At 48.9% G+C, this 11494-nt stretch overlaps 1 protein-coding gene across 1 annotated transcript in view; it reads left to right on the plus strand.

The window, feature by feature from the left end:
• Nucleotides 1-11074, plus strand: part of LOC101638365 (glutamate receptor-interacting protein 2) — a 48951-nt gene extending 37877 nt beyond the window's left edge. Inside the window, exons 21-23 of the mRNA XM_045290134.1 lie at nt 5225-5371; nt 6792-6938; nt 9141-11074. Of these exons, the coding sequence (XP_045146069.1) occupies nt 5225-5371; nt 6792-6938; nt 9141-9299 (453 nt within the window). The 3' untranslated portion in view covers nt 9300-11074. The remainder of the gene's footprint in view (nt 1-5224; nt 5372-6791; nt 6939-9140) is intronic.
• Nucleotides 11075-11494: the final 420 nt, after the last annotated feature.

The raw sequence follows: 11494 nt of genomic DNA on the forward strand, positions 1-11494 counted from the left end.
ACGAACCCTTGATAAGTTATAGATTATTATTTTCATATCTTACATCATCCTCCGTCACCCCTCACCCACTTTATCGTCGTTCATCCCCCTGGGAGGGGGTTGTAGATTGATCCTTGTGATTGATTCCCCCTTTCTCCCCCCACCCTCTCCTGATCCTCCTGGTATCTCTACTCTCCTTATTGGCCTTGAGGGGTTTATCTATCCTGGATTCCCTGTGTTGCCGGTTCTTATCTGTAGCAGTGTGCATGCTCTGGTCTAATCCAATTTGTAAGGTAGAATTGAGGACATGATAGTGGGGGGAAGGAAGCACCAAAAAACACTGACCTTCTACTTTACCAAGTTGATGTTCCTTTCCAAGGATTGCTTTCTCCTAATTACATGTCCAAAGTACTTGAGATGAAGTCTTACCATCTTCACTTCGAAGGAACATTATGACTGAACTACTTCCAAGACAGATTTGGTTGGTCTTCTAGCAGTCTGTCAGAGAAAACCAGCCTCTAACAACTGAAGGGTCTGTAGGCACAACTGTACAGCGATAATACATAAAGATTACAGTAAAGTCATAGAAGATAGGAGAGAGAGTAAAATAAAGGAGTCAGACACATTTTATGGTAGCGTGCTCACATCAGCCCCTCTTGATGGTCCACGTGGAGGTGGGAGAAGAGAGAGAGGAGAGAGTGTTTTTACTAACTTGGGATATTTATAGGTAGCCTTAAGACATGCATATTCAAGAGTTACATGTCACAAGGTGGGTGGAATGTACAGTAAAGTCTCTAAGCTCACAGATGAGGAAACCTAACACCTGCACTAGGGAAGGTAGGAGCGGGGCTGGGTGACACAGCAGGAGGAGATAGCAAATGGATGTCTGCTGCTGTAGGGAGGTAAAATCAATCATGTGTTCACTTTAAGGCAGCATAGCTGTTAAGGGAGAATCTGTGGGAGTGATATTTAAAGCAGGATAATGTACTTGGACTTTACCTCTAACAGCAAAGTGATGTTTTTCCTACCGTGGACTACTAGCTTTCCAGATTCCCTCTGTTATAAATTAGGGAATATAATCCTCATCATAGTTCCCTCCATGTGAGTTTCCCATAACAGTCCATGGTACTTTCTATTCCCATGTGTGGGGTACCAGCCTCCACAATCCCATGGGCCCAAGGGGCGGTTGTGTATTTGGGGGTAAAATTAAACAGACATCAGACAAGATAAGGTATGCTACCACTAGGAGAGCCATGATCTCAGCAGCCAGATCCATGCAGAGAGAACGAATATATTTCCAATCAAGGTTTATATACATTCAGGGGCCATGCAAGCCCCTCTAATTACAGGTAACCACATGCATAACAGGAAGAGGTTGTACAGTAGGCACACGTGCAACAGGAGGGGGACAAGCTGGAGGTGTACATGCAATAGGAAGGGGAGGTACTAGGGATACACATGTGACAAGATGGGTGGACTCTAGAAAAGATGGCAGCCTAAATTTGGTCCTCCCTGAGTTGGCTTGACCTTGCCTTTTGGCTCTCCTTCAGGGGAACAATCCATTATCCTTATCAGAAGGGAGTTGGCCCTACTTAGGGTAACAGAATATAGGGTCTGATTGGTCTAGATGACTGATAACCCTTGGGGAGATAACCTTCAAGCAGTTGACCTCCAAGTGTATGATCATTGACCATGTATTAGCAAGCAGCACCTTAAGTTTGGAATAAATATGGGGGGACAACCTGGGGAGTAACCTGTTTCCCACGCCCATGAAGAGTTACAACCTCAGAAATCCACAAGGGCAATCCTACTCTATTTACAGGACTGCCACAAATTGGCATCAACTCAACGGCAGCATGTGAGAACCCTAATTTTTAAAAAAAATAACTTTATTGGGGGCTCGTACAATTCTTATCACAATCCACACATACATCCATTGTGTCAAGCACATATGTGCATTTGTTGCCATCATCATTCTCAAAACATTTGCCTTCTACTTGAGCCCTTACTATCGGCTCCTCATTTTTCCACCTCCCTCCCCCCCTCCCCCTCCCTCATGAACCCTTCATAATTCATAAATTATTATTATTTTGTCATATTATTTTGCCATGTTACACTGTCCTACATCTCCCCCCGCCCTGTTCTCTGCTGTCCATATCCCAGGGAGGAGGCTATACATAGATTCTTGTAATCGGTTCCCCCTTTCCACCCCACATTCCCTCCACCCTCCAGGCATCGCTACTCTCACCACTGGTCCTGGAGGGGTCATCTGTCCTGGATTCCCTGTGTTTCTAGTTGACATCTGTACCAGTGTACATCCTCTGGTCTAGCCAGATTTGTAAGGTAGAATTGGGATCATGATAGTGGGGGGGAGGAAGCATTTAAGAACTAGAGGAAAGTTATATGTTTCATCATTGCTACCCTGCACCCTGACTGGCTCATCTCCTCCCCACAACTCTTCAGTAAAGGGTGTCCAGTTGCCTACCGATGGCTTTGAGTCTCCACTCTGCACTCACCCTCATTTACAATAATATGATTTTTCTGGAGAACCCTAATTTAAATGCATAAGTTCTTCAGTCTTCTTTATCCATTGTCTAACTTGCACATGCGTATGTGTTGATTGAAAATACTATGGTTTGGGTTAGGTGCACGCTCCTGTTCAAACTGGCATCCTTGCTCTTGAACGCGTTGCAGAGGTCTGGTGCAGCAGATTGACACAGTGTGTAGTCTGATAGCTTGGCTGCTGCTTCCCTAAGCATTGGTTGTGGGTCCTAGCACAATCCTTCACAACTTCAATCGTTTCTCCATTTATCATGCTGTTACTTATTGATCCAGTGGTGAGGATTTGGGCCTTGTTTCCAATGAGTTGTAACCCATACTGAAGGCTGCAGTCCTTGCTCTTCATCAGTAAATTCTTCAAGTCCCTGACATCCAGTAAGCAAGGTTGTCATCTGCATATCACATGTTGTCAGTAAGCTTTCCTCCAATCCTGATGCCCCGTTTTGCTTTAGATAGTCCAGCTTCTCTGATTATTTCCTCAGCATACAGATTGAATAAGAACTGTGAGAGGCTACAACCCTGATACACACCTGTCCTCACCCTAACCATGCAGTACTCCCTTCTTCCGTTAAAATGACTGCCTCTTCATCCATGTATATGTTGCGCATGAGCACAATGGAGTGTTCTGGAATTTCCATTTTTCTCAATGCTACCCCGAGTTTGTTATGATTCACATAATTGAATGCTTCAGCCTAGTCAATAAAACACAAGTGAATGTTAGATTCCTCGGGTGGGAAATACCTCGGTCCTTGGCTTCACATGAGAAAGAATTCACTCCAAAGCCTGGTTTGTGATCCAAGTGAGTTTTTTATAAAGGACAGAAGAAGTTTCAGGTTTTACACAGGTACCCTCGGGGCACTTTACACCCACACGTGGAAACCTGAGGCCAGAGAAAATCCTCAGCAGGGCCACGGAGCAGCTCGGAAAGGGGGCTGGGCTCCTGCTTCTGCCTTTCAGGGCCCTCCCCTGGGAGGTGTGGTCGATGGTACTGTTTGACCCTATTGGCTGTATTAAGCTCACCTGGCCTAGATTGGGGTCCTCCCAGGTGTACTGGCTTCCTGTCTCAAAGGTCTGAATTTGTGCATGCCCTCTGGCCTTTATGGCTTGCTGGGCTCGCCTGATTCTCTGCAGCAACCTCCTGTAGGGGCGCCTGGGCATAGAGGGGGACAACTCCCTATCTGGCTACTAACATAAGCATCTTTCTGGTATTCTCTGCATTCAGCCAATATTTAACTGGCATCAGCAGTAATATTCCTTGTTCTACCTCCTCTTCTGAATATGGCTTAAGTTTCTGCCAGCTCCCTGTGAAATGCTGACGGCTCCCTGCAATCATTGTTGAGTGATCTTCAGAAAAATTTAACTGCATGTGATTTTAACGATATTATTTGATAATAAAACGTGATCTTTTGGATCACGTTTCTTTGCAGTGGGCACACACATGGATCTCTTCCAGTCAGTTGGCCAGGTAAACTCTTCCAGATTTTTTTAGAGTAGGTGCGTGGGTGCTTCCAGTTCTTCAGGAGCTTATCGAAACATTGGATCGGTATTCTGCCAGTTCCTGCAGCCTTGCTTTTAATGAATGCCTTCAGCCCAGGTTGGACTTACTTCTTCAGTTCCGGTGTTTCTTGGTCACATGCTGCTTCTTGAAATGGTTGAATGTCAACTAGTGCTTTTTGGTACAATGACTGCATTCCTTCCACCGTCTTTTGATATTTCCTGAGTCTTTCGATAATTTGCTTAGAGACTCCTTCAAGCCTTGAATTTTTCCTTCCGTTCATGCAGCCTGAGATATGCTGAGAATGCTCTTCCTGTTTTGGTCTGCAAACTCCATGTCTTTGTACATTTCATTAGTACTTGACTTTGTGTTCGCCAGGTGCCCTTTGAAATGTTCTGTTGAGCTCTTTGCGTTCCTCCTTTCTTCCATGCACCGTGGCTACGCTATGATCAAGAGCAAGTTTTGGTGCCTTTCTAACATCCACTTTGATCGTTTCTTTCCTTCCTGTGTTATCAGTGACCTTTTGCTTTCTTTATATCTGTTGTTCTTGATGTCATCTAGTTCCCTCCGGTCATTAGTATTCAATGAGTCAAATCTGTTCTTGAGATGTTCACGAAATTCAGGGGGCATACACGTATAGTGGTGTTTTTGGCTCTCGTGGATTTGCCTTCATTTACTTCCACTTCAACTTGAGCCTTCGTGTGAGCAATTGATGGTCTGTTCCATGGTCAGCCCTGGCCTAGTTTTGGCTGCTAGTTTTTTCATCATCTCCATCATCCCTTCAAACAGATGCTTGATTTCCGTGTGTCCCATCTGGGAAGTCTCCGTGTATAGTCACTGTTGGTGTTGATGAGAACATAGTTTGCAATGAATTTCTCATCTGTAGAATGGAGAAAACAGTAGTATTTCCCTGCCTCACAATATGTTAGAAGGTAAACTATGTGTAGAGTGTTTGAAGCTGAGCTTAACACAGACCAAATGTGGTATAATTCTGGGTGGTTATCCTCTTATTATTGTCTGTGTGATGGATGAATGACCCCCACCCCTCACCCTCCACGATCAAATGGAGAGCCCAGAGTGGGCGGCGACCGTGTTGTTCATCTTGTGCCCCTGGAGACTCGCACATGGCAAGCGTTCGTCAGTGCTGGATGAACGAACCCCTGAATGTGTGAAGAGCTGTGTCATCCGCAGGCATCCATCATGACGGGCTCTGTGCGTCATGACGTGGCTCTCAAGAGCAGGCTGAGCCCCGGGCCCTGGCGGAGGAGCCGGGAGGTCCGCCCTCCCCCAGAAGAGATGCAGGAGCTGCTGCTGCCAATGCCGTTGGAGATGCACAAGGTGGGTGCTGTGCCTGTGTCTTGGCAGCATCAGGAGCTCCCAGGTGTTTCCAGAGGGGTTCGTGTCCCTCTCCTGGTTTTGCTTTCCTTGGCCATAAAATAGGGACTTGGTCTGACCTTCCCGAAATGCCCATCATTTGGGTGTTAGACACACACACATATACATGCATGTGAACATTGTTGCTCGGTGCCACTGAGTGACCTTGTATGACAAAACAGGATAGCCTCCTGGAGTCTCCTAGGCTGTCATCATTATAGGGCAGATCACCAGGTCTTTCTCCCTCAGCGCTGCTGGTGGGTTCAATTGCCAAGCTTCTATTTATCAGCAGAGTGCTTTAAGTGCCAGGGTTCTTTAGCACACACACACACATGCACACATACATGCATGTGCGTCTATATACTTACACTCACGCACACATGTATATACATAGAGATACACACATACAGATACACGTTCCAAACCCAAAACAAACTCCCATCAAGTTGGTTCCAACTCGTAGCGACTATGCATCTTCATGGGAACTGGTCATCTCATCTTTCCCGAGGCCTGGCTGGTCAGTTTGAACTACGAATCTTGCAATTAACAGCCTGATGAGTTTGAACTACGAATCTTGCAATTAGCAGCCCGAGGTGTAACCCACACTGCCACCAGAGCTCCTTAGATAGACATGTATGCACACACACATAGATACACCTACAACCCACATGAACATGTAGATCGGTGGCTCTCAACTTTCCTCATGCCTCGACCCTTTAATACAGTTTCTCATGTGGTGGTGACCCCCTAACCTTAAAATTATTTTTGTTGCTACTTCATCACTGTCATTTTGCTACTGTTATGAATTGGCCACCCCTGTGAAAGGGGTCGAGACAGACAGGTTGAGAACCTCTGATGTAGATAGGCATAATGTGCACACATACGAGTACACACACACACACACACCAGGCTTGATGTTGCTAAGCTGACTCATTGTTTCCTCCCTCATGTGATCATAGGTTAAGTTAAAAAACACAAAATCTTTTACATTGCTATCTTAAATGAGGAGCCAATGTCTTTTACCATCAATAAATAAGTTACTAAGTAGAAAAGAAAAAAGAAAACAGGAGAAAAAAATTCTGGCCCAATTTAATGTTCCCCAGAAGCCTCTTGGTTCAAATGGGCGATGAGCATGTGTTCGGCGGTGTAGAAATCACACAAGTGCCCGACAAGACTGGCTCCTTGGTGAAAACAAGGGCTGCAGGGAAAGACCCTCCTAAGGGACTCTGACAAGGACCCCAAACCTGGTACTGAGGCAATATAGTGTGGAGGGTACAGCTGCTCAAATGGGTTGGGGGCTGGGTTCCCAGTCAGGACTGTGGGCTACTGTGGGGCGTGGAGGTGCCAGTCAGAGTTCCAGGGTCCTCTGTTCTTCTGCTGCTAGGTGACCTTGCACAAGGACCCCACGAGGAATGATTTTGGGTTCAGCGTCTCAGACGGCCTCCTGGAGAAGGGTGTCTATGTTCACACTGTGCGACCTGATGGACCAGCCCAGCGTGGGGGCCTCCGGCCCTTTGACAGGGTCCTCCAGGTGATGCTGGGCAGGGCTGGGCTGGGCCACAGAGCGAGTTCAAGGGATGTTAGGACTGATTGTCAGAGAGCTGAAGGACAGAAGCTGTCAGGAGTACTTATGACTGTAGGGGGCTATCTTGGGCTAAGCAGAGAGGCTGGGTGCACTTGGCAGGTATGTTAGTCTGGGTAGACTAGAGAAACACGCATCCATAAACACGCATAAACACACGTGTATTAGAGAGAGTTTTATATAAAGGGTAATTATACATTAAGAAAGCATCTCAACCCAGTCCAGCCCAAGCCCATAAGTCCGATATTAGCCCCTATGTCCAATACCAATCTATAAAGTCCTCTTCAGACTCATGAAATACATGCAATGACGTTGAATGCAGGACAATCACAGGTCAGTGGGTAGAAAGTCTTCTGGCTCCAGCGGTGGTGTAAGCATCTCAGCGCTGGCAGGAGTCTCCATGTGGCTTCTCCAGTTCTCAGGTCATGGGGGTCTATCAGCATAGTGCCATGTGTCTAGTCAGTAGAATGTTTCCAAGAGAGTGAATTTTGGAATTCCCGGAATTCTCAGGAGAAGGCCATGCCCACACAGAGCCCTCATTGGATGTGACCTGATTGACAGACTAGACCCCACCCCTTCACTCTTAATCCTCTCAAGTCCCAAATTGACACTAGGTATGTCAAGCAGTGAGGTTCTACTTGCTCAGTGCCTAAAAATCTGCTTATACAGGCTATTTTTTAAAACCACTGAATATGTACAAACTTGAGTTTGGCATCAGCTTGCTTTGGGGGCTTCCGCTTGCTATAAACAATTTGGGGTCAATACCCTAAGACTCTCTTGGATACATTTATAGAATGGGCCGTGTTTTCTAGCTATAGGGTTGGGAAAGAGCCCCTCTTTGGGCCCAACTGGGTGGTCTTGGGAGGTTACTTCTCTCTCAGCTTCCTCATCTATCAAAAAGGGATTGATCACAGGAGTTGATCGCTCAGAGCGGGCCGTTATGTTGCAGTCACAAACACCCCCAAGTCTCCGTGGCTTGGCACACACTGAGTGGGACGCATTGCTTATGCAGCATATCCATTGTGTGCTGGTGCAGGCCTGGCTCCTCTTCGTCCAGCCTCCTAGTCTAAACAATGCGGCCTTCTCAGTCTGCACAGCAAGCGGAGACTCGAAAATGGCACCTGGGGTTTCCTGGCCTTCCCCTAGAACAGCGGTTCTCCACCCGTGGGTCATGACCCCTTTGGGGGTCGAATGACCTTTTCACAGGGGTTGCCCGATTCATAATAGTAGCAAAATTACAGTGTTGAAGTAGCAATGAAAATTCTATGGTGGGTGGGGGGGTGGTGGTCACCACAGGAGGAACTGTATTACAGAGTCACGGCATTAGGAAGGTTGAGGACTACTGCCCTAGAACAAACATCATTACTTCCCTTTGTGGTCAGAAGGTCACGGTGTCAGGCCGCCTGCCTAAGAGCGAGGGGGCCTGGGAGATGGAGGTGAGCAGGGGCAAAGCTAGGAGCTGCTTTGGGGTCCGTCACCTGGACCAGTCTCCCCCACCCTCCAGCTATTCTTGTGACCTGGATGTGACTGTCACCTTATTTGCACTATTAAAACCCTTGCCATGTTGGTGCCCATTCCTGGTGACCCATGGACGTCAGAGTCAAATTGTGCTCCCTGGAGTTCTCACTGGTAGGTTTTCTTTTTTTGAAAATAGATCACAAAGGCTTTCTTCCAGACTGCTCTGGGTAGAATCAAACCTCTAGCCTTTTGATTAGCACCACCCAGGGATAACAATGACTTAGGGTATGTTTTCTCTGATGATAAGAGATGAAAATCTAGCACCCATTGCTTGACACCAAAGGTCTCTACCAAGTACACATAGGCGAGGGCTTCAAAAGTTGGTGTAAAAATTCCATCATCTTTTTAAAAAATGTCCCATCATCTTTTAATTCCACTCTTTCACGAACTGTTCAAAGACCCTTGCTTCCTCCATGGACACAAAGCAATGGCAGTCCTGGAGCTAAGTGCTGTGCATTACGAGATGGGTGAAGGGGTGCTGGCTCCTGCTAGGACTGGGAAAGGTGTTTAGTGAAGAATGACTTCCTCCATTGGCGTGTGTTGGGATTTGCCCTTGGGTCCAGGTAGAAGTGGGGCTGGCTGTCTCAAGTTTTAGCTGACTCCGTTCTGTCTCCTGGTTTATACCTTCTGCAGGTCAACCACGTCCGCACACGGGACTTTGACTGCTGCCTGGCGGTGCCACTCCTGGCCCAGGCGGGTGACATCCTGGAGCTGGTAGTCAGCCGAAACCCACTGGCTCAGGCCAGCCGGGCCCCACGCACACCAGGCCCTCGCAGTCCCCGTATGCTCTGAAGTCAGCTTGCAGTCTGACCCAAGTGGTGGATGGATCCTGGCTCCCGGACCTGTAACCTGTTGGAACTCCTGTGTTTCTCTGCTCACAGGCTCAATGTCAGGGATGGGACCGTGTCTCTATTCCATGGTTCGATGGGGCCTGGGTGCCAGGCATGGGACTCTGTGCCCCTGGGGGGGTGACATATGGATCTTTTGTCAAGCTGGGTCTCCAATGTGCCCAGAAGAGCCCCTCCTGGGAAGGTGAGAACGTTGGGGACAGGCTGCTCAGCCATAAGTCCCCGCTGGGCCTCTGTTTGAGGGTCACATGCTCGGGAATGCCGAGTGGGGATTGCCGTTTCCCAGCCCAAGCCATGGAGCCGGAAGGAGCTGCCGGGAGCATGAGCTACCTTCAGGAAGGGGAGTTCCCTGTACCTCGAGAGGGGAGCAAGTGGGAGCTGGTAGGACCATGGACATCCCGTAGATGCAGCCATATGGGCGCAGCTCTGTACCGATCAGCACCAGGGGAGCATTCAAGGTGAGGTTGGGCAGCCACATTCGACAGTGTATGCCACCAGGGAGGGTGTTCCTCTGGGTGGGAGCTCAGCCCTTCCCAAGCTCCAGAGCGCTGGTGCTGGGGGACTGCATCCTCACTCAGGAAACTGTGAGCTGGAAACGCTGTGATCCCAGGATGCTCTGGTCCTGGTCTCAGAAAGCCGGTGATGCCGTCACTCGAGTGTCTCTGGTCCGAAGCTTCTGTGATTCGAGACTCTGGTTCTGTGTTCGCTGGCCAGCTCAGGGTCCAGCTCCTGGCTCTCAGCCCCTCTAGCCTCATTTTTTAAGGGCCCAGGGTCACTGGTCCATCTGCACACCCCCCTTTTCATCCCAAGCCCCTCAATGCAGGAGGGCCAAGAGGCCTGCCATTTCAGTGGAGCTTGGAAACCATGGAGCTATGATGCATGTATGACACACACCTACATCATCATGCAGTGCCTCTTCAAAACCCACCTCAGTGAGAGAGGCGAGAGGAAGGGACCCGCCGAGGTGGAGCGCAAGAGAGGCAGGCTGGCAGAGATGGGGCGTGTTCTCCCACCCAAAGGCCTGTGCCCAGCCGCTGCCCAGGGGCCCCTCACCCGCAGGGCTCCCCTGTGTGTGTGTCAGGGTAGAATGATGCTCACAGGATTTTCCAGGGCTGCCTTCGCACAAGTTGATCCCTGGCCTTTTATCTGAGGTGCCCTGGGGTGATCTGAGGCAAGTGGCCCAGTCTCTCTGGACTCCGATGAAGTAGCAGAGCTGGCCGCCACACTCCAGGTGACAGATGATGATGCATCCTGGCCCTGACTAGTGCCCCACCCCACCCCCACTTCCACCCCTAGGGCCCCAGGTCTCCGCCATCCTCCCAGACGTACGCAGCCAGGCCTGTGGTGGGCCTCCTCACCACCCTGGACTTCCTCATATGCAATATTTCTCTGGCTTCTCGTGGGGCTTGTTCCCAACTCCTTCTGGAGCGCCCCTCCCCTGTGAGCCTCCTCCCGCCTGCCTATGCATTTGGGGTACAGCCCCTGTGACATGCCCCCAGCCCCCCCCTCCCCCAAAGCTGTATTTTTTTCTCTAGCTGAGATGAGTGCATATTCCTTGTAAAGTATTTTTCTACATGGGATTTTCTTAGGGCTTTTGGGAAGCACAACATGGCCAGGGACAGCATTGCCAAGGTCATTTGGGGTCTGTCTAGGGAGGGTGGCGGGGGGCGTGTAAATCCCGACTTAACCAGGGTTGCAGTGACCTGGGAGTTGGGTAGAGGCTATTAGGATAATTTTTTTTTAATAATAAAATGATTTAAAATGCACCTGGAGTGGAAATCTTTTTTTTTTTTTTTTGAACCAGGGGCTTTGCAAGAAACGGCTACTGCTTAGGAGCACCAGGTAGAGAATCCTCTGACTTGTCACCTGCTTTTGATTCACTCAAAAACCCTACTGGGCACCAAGCATCATTCTGGCCCCTGGACTGCGAAGGAAGAAGAGACCGTCAGGCCACGTCTGCCTGGACTTGGGTTCCCGTGAGACACAGACAAGGGTCAGGGATCAAGTGACGGACTGGGGAGGAAGTGGGCTTCAGCACATGGAGTCAGGAAGGGCGTCTCTGAAGGGTGACACTGTATGGTGAGAGCTGAAGACCTGGAGGGAGAGGACTCCAGACAGAGGGAATAGCACATCCAAAGG

This window comes from Echinops telfairi, unplaced genomic scaffold, assembly GCF_000313985.2.
Source record: "Echinops telfairi isolate 266 unplaced genomic scaffold, ASM31398v2 ScPeMD7_31;HRSCAF=116, whole genome shotgun sequence".
Lineage (NCBI taxonomy): Eukaryota > Metazoa > Chordata > Mammalia > Afrosoricida > Tenrecidae > Echinops > Echinops telfairi.